The sequence below is a fragment of the Cynocephalus volans genome, chromosome X (assembly GCF_027409185.1).
Source record: "Cynocephalus volans isolate mCynVol1 chromosome X, mCynVol1.pri, whole genome shotgun sequence".
Lineage (NCBI taxonomy): Eukaryota > Metazoa > Chordata > Mammalia > Dermoptera > Cynocephalidae > Cynocephalus > Cynocephalus volans.
Window position 1 is genome coordinate 160,990,934 of NC_084478.1, and position 17,765 is coordinate 161,008,698.

At 40.9% G+C, this 17,765-nt stretch overlaps 1 protein-coding gene across 1 annotated transcript; it reads right to left on the minus strand.

The window, feature by feature from the left end:
* Positions 1-820: 820 nt before the first annotated feature.
* LOC134368500 (putative MAGE domain-containing protein MAGEA13P) lies at positions 821-1,867 on the minus strand. Its single transcript, XM_063084945.1, has one exon. The coding sequence runs from the start codon at positions 1,865-1,867 to the stop codon at positions 821-823; it is 1,047 nt and encodes a 348-aa protein (XP_062941015.1).
* Between the last annotated feature and the right edge of the window lie 15,898 nt (positions 1,868-17,765).

Genomic DNA, 17,765 nt, shown 5'->3' on the forward strand with positions numbered 1-17,765 from the left:
GCAGTTCCCCAAAGCCCCAACCTGCCTTGGGTAAGGGCATTTATACTAGACCGCTCTCATCTGGAGTCCCTTCTTTTTGCTTGTTCTGTAAGTCTTACAGGACAATTCACCATCTTCTTCATTGCTTCTCCTAGACTCTACAATTCTATGGGTAGAGGTGTGTCTTACTTATACTGGGATCCCCACTACTAACACAGCATCTTCCACAGAGGAGATCACAATTAATGTTTGGAGAATAAATGAGCCAGTGAGAAAGGGGTTTCATTTAAGATTTAATTTCTCCTACACTCTTGAATAAGCGAAGCAAATACAGGTATATATCACTTGATTTTACAGAACGACAGACTAAAAGGGATAAGTGAATCTGAGAATTAGCCATCCTTTATGATTTTTCCTCTAGTTTTTGAACCCCTTTATTTTATTGCTGGGTTTTTCTCTTTTCAAGGAAATTCCTATTCCAATGCCATGTTGTCCTTTTCCACATCACTAAAAAGATGAGATTCCAAGTTTTTTTTTTTTTTTTTTTTTGCAAAATGCCTGATAAACAGCTATAAAGGGGATAAACAGCTATAAATGTGTGGCCGATGTTATTCATAAACTTAGGTTCTGAAGCTAATAAAACTTTCTATTATGAGGAACAATATTTGAAAAATACCAAAAAGAAAAAAAAAGTAAAGATAAATCTCAAATTCACCCACATAGAACAGGAACACAAAGATGTTGTACACTGTGTTCCCTCCAGCCCCACCCTGGCCCTCCGCTACTTAGAACTTTGGCTGCCCTCTCCCAACATAGATTGTAGACTCTGCTTCACACTTCACTAAGGACTGGAGAAGCTGCTGGACTGGGCCTTGGAATGTGCACTGGCCATCGCAGTAGTGCTACCCACGGAGGCAATTGTAGCCTGGGCTCTCTCTTTCTCATCTCTCAAAGCTTCCATATACAAGGATGGAAAGGAAGTGGCATGACTCCCACTGACCTTGCAGAAAAACTCCAGAACTTCCATCTTGCTGGTTTCCACATGGGCCCTTGGACCCCACAGGAACTCGTAGCGTGGAGGATCACTGCTGGGCATCTGTCGGTACTCCAGGTATTTTTCCTGCACCAAATCTTTGGTGATGAGCTTCCTGAGCTCCACACAGATGAAATCCTTCTTGTCAGCATACACAGTGGTCATATTGAGCACCTTCCAGATCTTCTCCTCAGAGGCACAGTTACCCTCCATGAAGATCACACCCAGGGTAAGCATCAGGAGGCCAGTCTTGGGCATGCCCTGGTCATTGCTCAGCCTCCCATCATAGGTGAGGTCTAGTGTTTTGACAAGCACATAGGAGTGGTTGATGGGATCCACTTGCTTCACATCAATGCCAAAGACCACCTCCAGACATTCACAGGCTTTCCTGAAGATCGTAGGGAAGTAGTCCTTGTATTCTCTGATGACATTCTTCAGCATTTCTGCCTCCGTGATGGGCTCGTCAGCTCTATACTTGACACTCAAGAACTTCACCAACTCAGCCATCTTCTTGTCTAGTGCATAACTGAGTAAAAACTCACGATCTGAGGGGGCACGTGAGGTGCTTGGATCTTCCTCTTCCTGACTTCTGGAACCCTCATCAGATTGGCTTGGTGGAGTGGCTTCGATGGCAGTGGAGAAGGAATAGGATCTTTGTGGACTCTGGGGAGGATTCACTGTTCCAGCAGCAGGCACTTCTTCCGGGTTGCCCAGGATCAGAGTAGACAAAGAGGAGGCTACAGCCTCCATCTCCTCAGCAGCAGGAACCTGTGCACCCACCAGGCCCGGTGCCTCTTCTTGGGCATGAAGGCCTTCCTCAAGCTCACAGTGCTGACTCTTCTGACCATGAGGCATCATGACTGGTGTCGGGCAGCTGAAAGGCATGTGGGCAGGAGAGTAAGAAATGAGATCACACAGGCCTGGGGGAAAGAGGGAGAGGGTCAGATGCCTCGCCCTTGAAAACTCTGACAAAGGCCAACTTTCAGGTCTTCTCTTTAGGTAGTAATCTAAGATCTCACAGGGCTCATATCCTTGTGGTCAGTCTGTCCTCTGCAAACCTAAAGGAGGAAGTGAAATGGCTATTCAGGGTGCAGATGGCCAGCAGAGCACAAGGATTCCAAGGCTGAGAGTAGGCCGGGGGTTAGGGGGCACTGGGCACTCTGGGGTCCCCTCTATTCTGGGGCTGGTGGGGTCCTTGGTACACATTCAGAGTGTGTACGTCACCTTGACTCCTGGCACTGCCTGGGACTCTTGTGCTCTGTGACCTCACGACACTGCCTCACACAAAGGCCCTCACCCCCAGCTCCTAGAGCTCCTGTAAAGGAATTTAAGAGGCTTTCAGGTTGCAGGCTGCAAGCTCAGCCCTGAGCCCCCATCAGTTATAACAGGGTGGGCCCAGAATCTGTAATGTCCCCACTGTTGAGGGGTGGACCTCATTCTAGGTCCTAATCATTCCACTGTCAGGGCCTGGACCCCACACCTCTGCTGACTTCCTAAAACTAACAGCAAGCAAGTAATTGGCCCCCACATCCAGCCACACCCAGCCCAGGGTCTGCTACCGGTAAAAGAAAGGACTGGTCAAACTCTGTTGGGGGGGTCCTGAAATGGGGAGTTCCCATCAGTTCTCACTTTGATGCCTGGCAGGGACTGAGACTACTATATCTCTTGAACTGATTCCTGCCCCTTCAGACCAAGGCCTACAACTCCTTGATATCATCAAGGTGGGAGTGAGGCCCCACTATATGTGACCACCGTGCCTTAGGGTTTCCCAGGGCTGACAGCAGGGACAGTGTAGAAGAGGGACTCTGCCATGGATTGAATGTCCTCCCAAAATTTAATCTCTGCTGTAAATGTTTAGGGTGGGAAATCCTAGTGTGGTAATTGAAAGGTGGGGCCTTGAAGAGGTGATTAAGTTGATGGTTTAGTGGTGGTCATGAGTGTGGTTCGAGGGCTTTAAAAGGACAGTGCATGAGAAGCTGTCTCTCTGCTCTGCCATTTTCTGCCAAGTGAGACCCTTGTGTTGCTGCAAAGCCACCACCAAAGAAAACTCTCAACAGATGTGTTCCCTGGACTTTGGACTTCTCAGCTTCCGAAACTGTAAGCAATAAATTTTGTTTTCTTACAAATTACCCAGTTCCAGATATTTTGTTAGAAGCAATAGAAATGGACTAATACTGACTCCATCTCTTTTAGGGTGGGGAGGTCCACTCGGTCCTTGCTCAGGGTCCTTATCTCAACTACTAGCAGAGCCTGGGACTCCTCCCTCTGGTGACCTCACATCACCCAAACCTTACCTCCCTGAGAACACCTCCAGTGGAAGTCAGGAAACACACTACATGGGGTTACCCCTGCCTAGGATGATGGCGAGGGCAAGGATGGGGCCTCTTCTGATTTGGGGTCCATGTTTCTCTTAGTCTTTCCTCAGGGTCCTCAACTTGAGTCATGGCATGGCTTGGGACTCCTCCTTATGTGGACCTGAGGCTACACCCCTAAAATAAAACCTAACTTTCCTTAGACTGTCAAGGTAGAAGTCAGGATACATCACATACGATCATCCTGCCTGGGGTCTCTCAGGACTGATAATAGGGGCCAGGTGGGTTTCCGTGGAGTCCCCTTTGTCTAGGATCGGAGGGCCACTCAGGTTATTCATCTTTATTTCCAACAGGGCCCGCCCAGCCCCCAGCCCCCACCTCGGCTGACCCCACTTCCTCTCCTCAGCCCAAGGCCTCACCTCTCTGAGAGGAATATCCTCCACCCACAGGGCAGAAGTGATGACCTACCAGAACTAGCTAACCCTGGGCCGGCCCCATGGCTCACTCACATAGGAGAGTGTGGCACTGGCAGCGCCGAGGCCACAGGTTCAGATCCTATATAGGGATGGCCAGTGTGCTCACTGGCTGAGCGTGATGCAGACAACACAGTGCCGAGGGTTGTGATCCCCTTACCGGTCAAAAAAGAAAAAAAAAAAAAAAAAAACTAGCTAACCCTGCTCAGAATTTCTCAGGGCTGATAGCAATAGCTGGGCCCCATTTGTTCTGGGATGGGGGTACCTTCATTCTTCTCTCAGGGTATTCAACTTTACATCTGGCAGGGCCTTAGCAAGCATTCCCTTCCTTCCTCTTCCCCTCCCCCTTCACCTATGATCTCCTTCTTGGACCAAAGCCCTCATCTCCCTGAGACCACTGAGAAAAAAGTGAAAAGACTCCACATCCAGCCACTCCTGCCCAAGGTCTCCCAGGGCTGGCAGTAATGACAGAGCAGTTTTCTGTGGGATCCCTTTGCTCTAGAGTGTGGAGGTACCTTCAAGTTTTCCTCAAGGGAGTCATAATTACTCCTGACAGGGGTTGGGCCATCTCCATTCTGCTCTTCTGAGAAACCCTCCCTCAGGCCATGGCCCCCATTTCCCCGAAATGTTCGTCAAGGAAGTGCGGGGGTGGGGGAGCTGCCTCTGCCCCGTAGCCTCGTCTAGAGCTTCCCGGGCTGACAACAAGGGCCAGATTTCAGTGGGGCCCCCTCTGTCTCTACTGAAAGGTCTCCTTAGTCCTCCCCCAGGGTCTTTACCTTGATGCCTGGTAGCACCTGGACTCTTTCCTCTGCTGACCTGATCCCACACCCCTCCAAAGAAGCCTTATCTCCCTCAGACTCCTAAGGCGGAAGTCAGATTACGTCACATCCGGTGACCCTGAGGCATCCTCTGTCTGCCTCCGGAGCTCCTCTCCCTGTCGTCCTTCCTCAGAGTCTTCACAGTAATTCCTGACGAGGCCTGAAATTTCTCCTTCTGCTGACCTGGAGCTAGCCCCTTCAGACCGATGTTCTCACTTCCCTGAGACTACAGATCCCGAAACCTTCAGCCTGAAAGCACTGCAGGGTTCTCCACGGCTGTCAGTGGGGGTTAGGGTGGATTTCTGTAGGAATTCCTCTGCATTCGGAGGGGGGGAGGGGAGGTAACCTCAACCCTACTCAAGGTATTCATATTTACTCATGACGGGTCCTGGGACCGCTTCTTTCTGCTGACCTGAGGATGTGTCCTGCAGGCTGAAGCGACTATCACCGTGAGATCCTGACAGGTAAGTGAGGAGTGGGGTGCTTTGTACGTCACCTGTGCCTGGGGCCTTCCAGGGCACATAGCAGAGGCAGGCTATGTGTCTGTGGGGACCCGCTCAAGGTCCTCACCCTGACTACTGGCAGGGGTTGGTACCTCTGCTGATCTGAGTCCGGTTTCCTCAAATGAAACCTCACCTTCTTCCGATTCCAAAGGTCACAGTTCGAAACACTATATCCGAGGTTTTTCCTGCCTAGGGCCCTCCAGGGCTGAAAGCAGGTGCAGAACGGGGTTGGGGCTTTTCTGTCTCTTCTGTAGTCAGAGGTGAGTTCATTCCTCCCTCAGGATCTTCTCTTTGACTGCTGAAACTGACTGATCTCTCTCTCTACCGGCCTGAGTCTGCCTCCCTCTGAGCAAGGCTCCCCTTCCTGAGTTCCCAGAGTTGGAAATAAGAGTTTTGGTGGGTTGTTTGTTTATCCTGACAGCTCTGCCAGGGGCCTCCCAAGACTGACATCAAAGGTGGAGTGGGATTCTGTGGGGTTCACACTGTTCTGGGGTAGTTGCATCTCTCAGTCTTTATCTTGGCTCATAACCCATTGTTTAAATGCTCTCTGAGAATTGCCCTTCTCTCTGCCAGCTCTAAGCATTTGTCTAATTGCAGCTCTTGCAGAGAAAGCTTTTGGTTCCTAGTCTAGATGATGCTAGATGGGAGACAGATAGTGGAGATTCAGAGGGGAAGCATGCCTTCCCATGGGGTCTCTTCACCAGCCAGACTGTTGTTTTTGTTTGTTAATGTTTGTTTGTTTGGTGGCTGGTGGCTGGCGGGTGTGGGGATCTGAACCTGTGACCTTGGTGTTACACCACCATGCCACCATGTTCTAACCAGCTGAGCTAGCCGGCTAGGCCGTCAGCCAGACCTAGACTCTGGAAGCATTTTGTTATAAATGATTTATTTTTACATGAAAGAGGCTGAGGAGCATGAATTTGGAAGGTTTTGCTCTTTTGAGGTTATGTGTCATTGTGTTGTCCAGTGCAGTAATTCCCATTTTTCTTAACCCTCATTGGTAGTAACAAATGTATTTTACATCTCTACCAAGTGGTTGAGTGTATCTGCGTGTGCGTGCGCGTGCGCGCACACACACACACACACACACACACACACACACACAGTTTCACGAAAAATTACCTAACCTTGTTATGCATGGTTCACTCTGACACTCACTCTTCCAGTTTTAGCACTTTATATTCTATTAAAATGATTTTTTTTTAAAGCCAGTCTTCACTCATTAAAGTGATTTCAGGTGATTATTAGCACAAACTGCATACTGCATCAATCAACCCCATCTTTCCCTATTCCTGGGGTAATATCTGCTATTACTCCAGGGCTACTGGCATCTGTGGTCTTAGGTGCTGCCTCAGGTTTCTGCAATGAAGCAGGAGGAAAAGACTTTCTTCCTACCTATGTGCCATTTTCTGCAGGCTAAGGACCCTCCCAATCTTCATTGCTGTCCCTGACTTGAAACACCAGTACCAGTTCAACACAGTCTTCAGTACCACCCACCACCCCAGGAGTTTCTCATGTTTTGCTGTGTAGATTTTGTTGTTAATATTTTCAGTAGGATGGAAAATGTCCTCCAAAGATATTAGATCCTAACCCCTGGAAGCTGTAGATGTTGCCTTATTGGGAAGAAGGGTCTTTTTAGATGTGATAAAGAATATTTTAATGGGGTATTAACCTGGAGTATCCAGGTGGGCCCCAAATGAATCACATATAACTTTATAAGAGGGAGGCAGAGGAAGAATTGACAGAGAAGGCATTGTGAAGATGCATCAGAGAGATATTTGAAGATGCTGACCTTGAAGATTGGCTGGCAGCCACAAGAAGCTAGAAGAGTTAAGGAACTGATTCTCTCGAGCTTCCAGAGGGAGTGTGGCCATGCTGACACTTTGATTTCAGACCAGTGACACAGATTTTTAACAAATTGTCAGAGAATGAATTTCTGTTGATTTTAAGCCACCCAGTTTGTTACAGCAGTCTGTTACAGCAGCCCTAGGAAACTGATGCATCATTATTTGTTTTCATTCTCACTTCTATAACTTTCCACGGTTGATTTTGGGAATGGAAGACAGCAACTTGAGCTTGATTGCCGTCTTGGCAGATATAGGGAAGACAGTACATCTGTAAATATTTTAATGAAAATTGACATCTTTACATCGGTTTATTTGGTATACCTGTTTATTTATTTGGGACTTCTTTTACTTGAATTTTTCAGTAAACTTTTATAGTTACCTCCATGAAAATCTCATACATTGTTGTGAGTCTTCTTAGGTAAATTTTGTATTTTGTTGCATTGTGAATAGGATATTTTTTGTCACACATTCAAATTAGTTATTAATTTTGTGTAAGAAGGCTCTTGATTTGGCGATATTTATCTTCCATACACTATCTTTCTGAAGTCTCTTATTCATTTGAATATTCCACATGTCTATTCCTTTTAATTTTCTAGGCAGGTAATCATATTGTTACCAAATAGTATGTCTTTCTTTTCAATATTTATACCTCTTATTTATTTTGATACATAGCTCTGGTTTTGATTTCCAGTGTAGTTTTGAACAGTAGAGGTGATAGTATATATCCGTCTTGGTCTTGACTTTAATGAGAAGGCTTCCAACATGTCATATTTAACTTTGTTTGCTGTAGAATTTAGGAAAGGAAGTTTCCTTCTAAGTTTTCTAGAAGTTTGCACCATGAACTCATGTTGAATTATTTTCCAAAGCTATTTCTTTACCAATTACCACAATCAATTTTTTTTTCATTTTCCCTCTGATTTGTTAATGTAGGAAAATATAATCAGAAACATTTCATAATGTTAAATCATATTTTAATTCCTTATGGCATAGCCCATTTTATTATCATTTAATTTGTGGTTATGTTAAATATAGTATTAATTTATTTAAAATATTTGCTGCTATGTGAATGAATTTGGCTCAAGTGTTCTTTGTAAGGGCAAATCCTCATCTGGTTTTTGAATCAAGGAGAGTTAGCTGGGGAAAATGAGTCAAATAACCTAACATTTTCTGTATGCTTTAGAAAAGTTTACAGAAATTGGCAATTAATTTTCCCTGACCATTTGATAGAAGTGGCCTTCAAAACAGCCTTGTCTTAGAACATTTGAGGCTGGCTTGAATTTTGAATAGTTTTAATTCATATTGTTGTGTCAAAATTTTATATTACTTTGTGAATCAATTTGATCATTTAATTTTTTTCTAAAAAGTGATCCATTTCACTTAGGCTTTCAAATTTAATGACATGACATTTATATTAAAAACTATTTATTGCAGAATTCTCAAACTTATACACCAGTAGAGAGAATAATATAATGAATCCAGTATACCTTACGTTCAGCATCGAGAATCTTCAATATGTGGCCAGTGTGTTTATAAGTATTCTCCAATTTTGTTCTTTTTTCAAAATTGTTTTATCTCCTACAGTTTCCTTTATACTTCCATCTAAATTTTAGAATCACCTTGTCTAAATCTATAAAAATCCTGGTGGGATTTTGATTGCAATTGTGTTCAATTTATAAATCAATTTGGAGAGATTAGACTTATTTACTATTTTGAGTCATCCAATCCATGAAAACTATAGGTATCCTCATTTGTTCAGGTGTTCTTTTATTTCTTTCATCAGTGATTTTCAGTTTTCAGCATATAGATCTAATACATGCTTTGTCAGATTAATAGCTCAGTATTTCCATTTTTGGAGTTACTGTAAAAGGTATTTTTTAAAAATTTCACCTTACAATTGTACATTGGGAGTATATAGAAATTGAATTAACTTTTGTATGTTGACCTTGTATCATGTGACCATGTTATGTGAACTTGTTTGTTCTAGGGGTCTAGGGCTGAGATTTGACCGTAGATTTTGGTCTGGTAGGCATAGATCTGGAGAAGGCATGTATCATCATAGTCCTCTGCATAGTATTTTTAAAAGGCTAATAGGGTGCTCTTCTTCCCAGCAGGAGTGGGCCATTTTTGTAGGCTCAAAGGATTTATGAAAATATGGGGGTTCAAGATTTTCAATTGCATTTACCCAGATATCACTAGCCTATATTCCACCATCCAGCTCCTTTCCTATTAGGGCACTGACACTGGCACAGGACACTTACCAAGGATAAGAATTCATTCAACTTTCTCTGAAGTTCTGCTACTCAAACATTAAGTCCTGGGTCTGATGAGCCAACCTGTGGCAACAGGAAATGAGAGTCCATTTACACATTGCAAAGAATGACCTCTAACTTACACTTTGCCTTGAATTGGTGATTAATTGAACGGAAACTGTTATTTTTTCTCTTCAAATCACCACTGGCACTCAGCAGTGGCCATTCAATTTCACAATCCTTATAATTACTGTATCTCTCGTTTCTCTTAAATGCCAGAGTTCCTGCACAAACCAGCTCATTTCCTGTCACATATATCACATCTCAGTTCACCACAGATGAATAACATCTGTATTGCCACAGCATTCCAGGAAATATCGGTACTCAACATACTACCAGTGATTTGCTAGTCAACTGTGAGTAACCAAATACTGTATCCCAATTCTTAGAGTTGGCTTCCTAGGAACAATCATAACAATTCTCTTAAAATGGTGCAGTGGATTGAATGTCCCCCCAAACTCATTGAAGCTTAATCCCCAGTGTAACTGTTGAGGGTGGAAAGTCCTGTTATAATAACTGTAAGGTGGGGCCTTGAGGAGGTGATTAGATCGTGAGGACCATGCCATAGTGAATGGATTAATGCACTGATGCTTTAATGGTGGTCGTGGGCAAAGTTCTCAGGGCTTTAAAAGGAGAGCACACGAGGAGCTATCTCTCTGCTCTGCCGTTCTGCCATGTGAGACCCCTGTGTCACTGTCACCACCAACAAGCCCTCAGCAGATGTGTTCCCAACAAGCCCTCAGCAGATGTGTTCCCTGGACTTTGGACTTCCCAGCCTTCAAAACTATAAGCAACAATATCACTTTCTTGCAAATTACTCAGTTCCAGGTATTTTGTTATAAGCAACAGTAGCAGACTAATAAACGGGGGTTTCTAAGGGGAGCATGGGAAAGCTATTCTTATGCAAGTAATTTAATGGTGGAGTGCTTTCAGGAGATACCTGTAAGTTAGTGAGGGAACTGGGTTTAGGTAAGAGATGAAACAGCAAAGATATGGACTCAGCTGAAGAATAGCTTCAGCTGTATCCCAATGGTTGCTCTGAGGAGTGAATGACACCAGAGCTTTGTTGCCTTGTGAAAAGGGGGCAAGGCCTCTATATCCTTGTATCAGTATTTCGCTGTATGATGAATATAAAACATTTTATTTATTCACTCATCAACTGATGGACATGTGGATTGCTCTTCTTCTTGGCTAGTATGAATAAAACTGCTATTACAAATACAGCTACTGTCAACATTCACGTACTGATCTTTATATGGACTAAGCTTTCATTCTCTTGAGTGAATACCTATAAGTGGAATGTCTGGATCATTTTAGGTTTAAATATATGTATAATATATTAAAACAACTGAGAAAGTGTTTTCCAAAGTAGCCATACCATTTGGCACTTTCTATGACAGTATTTGAGAGACTCAGTTACTCTGCATCCTTGCCATCTCTGGTTTTATCAATATTTTAATTGTAACTATTTTAAACTGTATGTACAGTTATCTCATTATTGTTTTATCTTTCATTTTGCTAATGAATTATTATTATTATTATTTTGTCTTTTTGTGACCGGTAAGGGGATCACAACCCCTGGCGTGGTTTCGCCCGCACCGCGCTCAGCCAGTGAGCGCACCGGCCATTCCTATATAGGATCCGAACCCGTGGCGGGAGTGCCGCTGCGCTCCCAAGCGCTGCACTCTCCCGAGTGCGCCACGGGACCAGCCCCTGCTAATGAATTATTATGCTGAGCATTTTTTATGTGTTTTTTTGTCAACTATGTTCAGTTTTACAGTGTCTGTTCAAATCTTTTTTGATTGGGTTATTTGTATTCTTGCATTTGAGTTGTAAGAGTTCTTTATATATTCTCATTAGTTCTTTGTTATAGTGTTGAAAATATTATATATAATTTATTGTGTTTTGTGCAGTATATATTATATTATAGTTGTATGCATTACATTTATATACATAATAAACCTCACAGGACAATGATGAGTTTTGCTTTAAACAGTCATGTAATTTTTTAAAAAAATTAACACTACATATTACGTTACATTTATCAGCACACTTATCATTTTCAATGTTCTTCTTTCATATGTGAAGCTCCAGATTTCCGTCTGGGGTCATTTTCCTTCAGTCAAATCTTCCTTTAGCATTTCTTGTAGTCTGTGTATAGTGGCAGTGGATTCACTTAGCTTACATTTTCCGAAAATATTTTTATTTTACTTTCATTCTTAAGGGATACTTTCAGTAGATATATACATATAATTCTGGATTGACTTTTTTTTTTTTTTCTCTTGTGTACTTTTACTGTGTCATTTCAGTCTCCGGCTTCTAGGGTTTCTAATGAAGAATACGTAGTCATTTGTACGTGATCCAACAGAAGGAGGGAACATTCCTAGGGCTACAAATTGGAGCTGAGGGGAGAGAGTGGCAAGGGGAGGGAGGTTGAGGGATAATTGAGAGGGATCAAAGGGTACAAAAGTAATTTCTGGTAATGGATATGTCCCCAGTATGAATCTGGCCCCCACATCATGGACAGGAGGGGGGACAATCAGCTTTGTATCTCACGAATATTTGTAATAAATAAGTAAATAAGTAAATAAATAAATAAATAAAATAACTGCTATAACACAGACACTGACCTATCGAAATTGATGTCCAACTAACCAGAATGGATATTGGCTGTGAGCAACTAGAATGGCCAAACTACTAGGTACCAGCTAAATATCAACCCTGATTATTTTACATGGTCTTTTACATGGTCATGAGAATCAGTGTAAAGTTGATTTGTAAACTGAAAAGCATTAGGGGAACATATGTTAAAGTATGTTTTAGACACAGCTGAACTGAGGTTTAGATCGCGGATATATAGAAGAAAATAAAAATATTTGCTAATTTCCATTGAATTTATATGCTTATAATTGCTTACAGACTAAGAATTCTAATTAATTCCCTTCCTCTCATAAATTTTCAGATGAAATAGACATTTTAAAAAGTCAGGTTTTGGGTCTCTTTCAATTCCCCCATCATCAATAAAACCATCCTTATTTGTCCAAGTGTAAGTCACTTTTTAAAATTATAAAATATCTCTCATTCCATGTGTGGAATGATAGTCTCTAACATTTCTGATGGTTATTTTGAGGTGGTGGGATATACGGTAATTTTTTAAATTTTGTTCTTTGTAATCTTTGGTGTTGTTCGAATTTTTTACATTTCATTAAAATAATAATCATTTAAATTAAAAAATCTATTTTCTTGAAAGCAATTTTTCTTTTCACTCTAGTTACTTTTACTATTTTTTCTTCCTGATTTTCTTTTGTTTGACTATAATATGCCTAGGCATGAAATTCTTAAAATTTATACTGTTAGGCTCTCATCAAACTTATTAAATCTATAAATTTATGTTTTTCACCAGATTTGGGAATTTGAAAACCATTGTTTCTTCTAATATGTATTTTTTCTTTCTCTCTTCTCCATCTGAGACACCAATTTCCCATATGCTACACCATTTAAAAATTTCCTACAGTTCCTTAAGTCTCTGTTTACTTTTTCACCATTTTTCCCTCCCTCTTCAAATTAGCTGATTTCTATTTACTTGTCTTCAAGTTCATTGACTTGTTCCTCTATCATTTCTTTTCTGCTATTAAGCCAATCCAGTCATTTTTATATAAGTGAGATACTATATTTTCAGTCATAAAAAATTTTTGTTGGTTCTTTTTATATTTTTCTCTGCTGATATTTACTATATTTTTATTCTTTTATTTATTTATTTATTTATTTATTTTTTACTTTTATTTTGTTGATATACATTGTGGTTGATTATTGTTGCCCCTTACCAAAACCTCCCTCCCTCCTCCCTCTCCTCCCTCCCCCCCAACAATGTCCTTTCTGTTTTCTTGTCGTATCAACTTCAAGTAATTGTGGTTGTTATATCTTCTTCCCCCGCCCCCACCCCCGGTTTTTGTGTGTGTATGTGTGTGTGAATTTATATATTAAATTTTAGCTCCCACCAATAAGTGAGAACATGTGGTATTTCTCTTTCTGTGCCTTACTCGTTTCACTTAATATAATTCTCTCAAGGTCCATCCATGTTGTTGCAAATGGCAGAATTTCATTCGTTTTTATAGCTGAGTAGTATTCCATTGTGTAGATGTACCACATTTTCCGTATCCACTCATCCGATGATGGACATTTGGGCTGGTTCCAACTCTTGGCTATGGTAAAGAGTGCTGCAATGAACATTGGGGAACAGGTATACCTTCGACTTGATGATTTCCATTCCTCTGGGTATATTCCCAGCAGTGGGATAGCTGGGTCATATGGTAGATCTATCTGCAATTGTTTGAGGAACCTCCATACCATTTTCCATAGAGGCTGCACCATTTTTCAGTCCCACCAACAATGAATGAGAGTTTCTTTTTCTCCGCAACCTCGCCAGCATTTATCGTTCAGAGTCTTTTGGATTTTAGCCATCCTAACTGGGATTAGATGGTATCTCAGTGTGGTTCTGATTTGCATTCCCCGAATGCTGAGTGATGTTGAGCATTTTTTCATATGTCCGTTGGCCATTTGTATATCTTCCTTAGAGAAATGCCTACTTAGCTCTTTTGCCCATTTTTTAATTGGGTTGCTTGTTTTTTTCTTGTAAAGTTGTTTGAGTTCCTTATAATTCGGGATATTAATCCTTTGTCAGATGTATATTTTGCAAATATTTTCTCCCACTCTGTTGGTTGTCTTTTAACTCTGTTAATTGTTTCTTTTGCTGTGCAGAAGCTTTTTACTTTGATATAATCCCATTTGTTTATTTTTCCTTTGGTTGCCCGTGCTTTTGGGGTCGTGTTCATGAAGTCTGTGTCCAGTCCTATTTCCTGAAGTGCTTCTCCTATGTTTTCTTTAAGAAGTTTTATTGTTTCAGAGTGTATATTTAAATCCTTAATCCATTTTGAGTTGATTTTAGTATATAGTGAGAGGTATGGGTCTAGTTTCATTCTCCTGCATATGGTTATCCAGTTATCCCAGCACCATTTGCTGAAGAAACAGTCCCTTCCCCAGTGAATAGGCTTGGTGCCTTTGTCAAAGATCAGATGGCAGTAAGTGTGTGGGTTGATTTCTGGATTCTCTATTCTATTCCATTGATCAGTGTGTCTGTTTTTATGCCAGTACCATACTGTTTTGGTTATTATAGCTTTGTAGTATAGCTTAAAGTCAGGTAGTGTTATGCCTCCAGCTTTATTTTTTTTGCTCAGCATTGCTTTGGCTATGCGTGGTCTTTTATTGTTCTATATAAATGTCTGGATAGTTCTTTCCATTTCTGAGAAAAATGTCTTTGGAATTTTGATGGGGATTGCATTGAATTTGTATATCACTTTGGGTAGTATGGACATTTTCACTATGTTGATTCTTCCAATCCAAGAGCATGGGATATCTTTCCATCTTCTTGTATCCTCTCTAATTTCTCTCAGCGGTGGTTTGTAGTTCTAATTATAGAGATTTTTCACCTCCTTGGTTAACTCAATTCCTAAGTATTTTATTTTTTTGGTGGCTATTGTAAATGGGCAGGCTTTCTTGATTTCTCGTTCTGCATGTTCACTATTGGAGAAAAGAAATGCTACTGATTTTTGCGTGTTGATTTTGTATCCTGCTACTGTGCTGAAATCATTTATCAATTCCAAGAGTTTTTTTGTAGAGGTTTTAGGCTGTTCGATATATAGGATCATGTCATTTGCAATCAGGGACAGTTTGACTTCATCTTTTCCAATCTGGATGCCCTTTATTTCCTTCTCTTCTCTGATTGCTCTGGCTAGTACTTCCAACACTATGTTGAATAGGAGTGGTGAGAGTGGACATCCTTGTCTAGTTCCTGTTCTTAAAGGAAAAGCTTTCAGCTTTTCCCCATTCAGGATGATATTGGCAGTGGGTTTGTCATATATGGCTCTAATTATGTTGAGATACTTTCCCTCTATACCTCACTTATAGAGAGGGTCTTTGTCATGAATGAGTGCTGAATTTTATCAAATGCTTTTTCAGCATCTATAGAGATGATCATATGGTCCTTGTGTTTGACTTTATTAATATGGTATATCACATTTATTGATTTGTGTATGTTGAACCAACCTTGCGTCCCTGGGATGAATCCCACTTTAGGTTAGCTAAATCCAGGCAAGTTCAACTGAACCCTGCAAACCAGTGAGTCAATTAAATCATCCTCATCATATGCCACAGGGTTTTATGGTTGTTATACAGCATTATTGTGGCTAAAGGTGGGTAACACACACATATCATATTTTATGCTCACAGCTTTCTGATGTTACTCCCCTGCATCCTCTGCAACACCTATTGAAACTTTTCCATCCTTAATATGTTTACAGAACAATTTCTGGGATTCCTCCAAGACAATGTAGTTTTTTGTTTGTTTGCTTGTTTTTTTGTTTGTTTTTCTCTCTTTTTCTGATGGTCTTTTTTATGTAATGGTTTATTTTCTCACACCTTCACTTGGAGGTAGGAGATGAGGTTTGCATTTTACACTGCCTCTTCCAAATCCTTTCTCTTCTGTATTTGTGCAATGTAAGCTTTTCCTAAAATATAACCTGTTTACTAGCCTCCTAAGATCTTCTGAGGTTAGTGAATATCTTATACAGACATGGATCCCCAGTGTCTATCTTTGTCAGAGAGTAGAGCTCAATAAAAGCCGTTTAGGTGAATAAACATAAAACTTCATATCTGAGAATATCACCATCTGGCAATATCCTTCTGTGTTTATCCTTGCTGTGTTCATCTACCAACCTTCTGGTTATTGTTCCATCCCTGTTGAAGACTGGTAATTTACTCACTGTCTTCCTTTTTAACTCAAGCTTTGTAGTCATCCAAGGAATGAAATGTCCACATTGAAAGCTTATGTAAAACCTAGCTTTACACCTATTTGAACTCCTTCACTCCAGTATTTGTTTTTCTAAATTTCATCCATCAGAATACATGATGGCATCCTAATCCTTATAATCTTTTGGGATAGTTTATTCTCCAAAATCTTCAATTCCAGTACATTACACCATATGTCATAACTGCCTGTCATTTCAGTTCTTATATGTTTTATCCCCAGTATGTCTTTACTAGATCTATTTTTTCCTAAATAATCAGTCTTCTCCTGTCTTTCTCCCCTTGATTTATCCCCTACCTACTCTAGACCAATAATCCATTATTTTACCTACTGTGCAAAGCCAAAGTTTACAAAAAATGTCACCTTCATTTGTTAGATATGTCCTTTAATTTCAATTATCTTCAAACTTACTACATAGTTTTTAAAAAATTTATTTATTTTTTTATTTTGTTGATATACATTGTGGCTGATTATTGCTCCCCATCACCAAAACCTCCCTCCCTTCTCCCTCCCCCCTCCCCCCCAACAATATCCTTTCTGTTTGCTTGTCGTATCAACTTCAAATAATTGTGGTTGTTATATCTTCTTCCCCCCCCCCGGTTTTTTTTTTTTTTTGTGTGTGTGTGTGTGTGTGTGTGTGAATTTATATATTAATTTTTAGCTCCCACCAATAAGTGAGAACATGTGGTATTTCTCTTTCTGTGCCTGACTTGTTTCACTTAATATAATTCTCTCAAGGTCCATCCATGTTGCAAATGGCAGTATTTCATTCGTTTTTATAGCTGAGTAGTATTCCATTGTGTAGATGTACCACATTTTCCATATCCACTCATCTGATGATGGGCATTTGGGCTGGTTCCAACTCTTGGCTATTGTAAAGAGTGCTGCGATAAACATTGGGAAACAGGTATACCTTCGACTTGATGATTCCCATTCCTCTGGGTATATTCCCAACAGTGGGATAGCTGGGTCGTATGGTAGATCTATCTGCAATTGTTTGAGGAACCTCCATACCATTTTCCATAGAGGCTGCACCATTTTGCAGTCCCACCAACAATGTATGAGAGTTCCGTTTTCTCCGCAGCCTCGCCAGCATTTATCGTTCATAGTCTTTTGGATTTTAGCCATCCTAACTGGGGTTAGATGGTATCTCAATGTGGTTTTGATTTGCATTTCCCGGATGCTGAGTGATGTTGAGCATTTTTTCATATGTCTGTTGGCCATTTGTATATCTTCCTTAGAGAAATGCCTACTTAGCTCTTTTGCCCATTTTTTAATTGGGTTGCTGGTTTTCTTCTTGTAAAGTTGTTTGAGTTCCTTATATATTCTGGATATTAATCCTTTGTCAGATATATATTTTGCAAATATTTTCTCCCACTCTGTTGGTTGTCTTTTAACTCTTTTAATTGTTTCTTTTGCTGTGCAGAAGCTTTTTAGTTTGATATAATCCCATTTGTTTATTTTTCCTTTGGTTGCCCGTGCTTTTGGGGTCATATTCATGAAGTCTGTGCCCAGTCCTATTTCCTGAAGTGTTTCTCCTATGTTTTCTTTAAGAAGTATTATTGTTTCAGGGTGTATATTTAAATCCTTAATCCATTTTGAGTTGATTTTAGTAAATGGCGAGAGGTA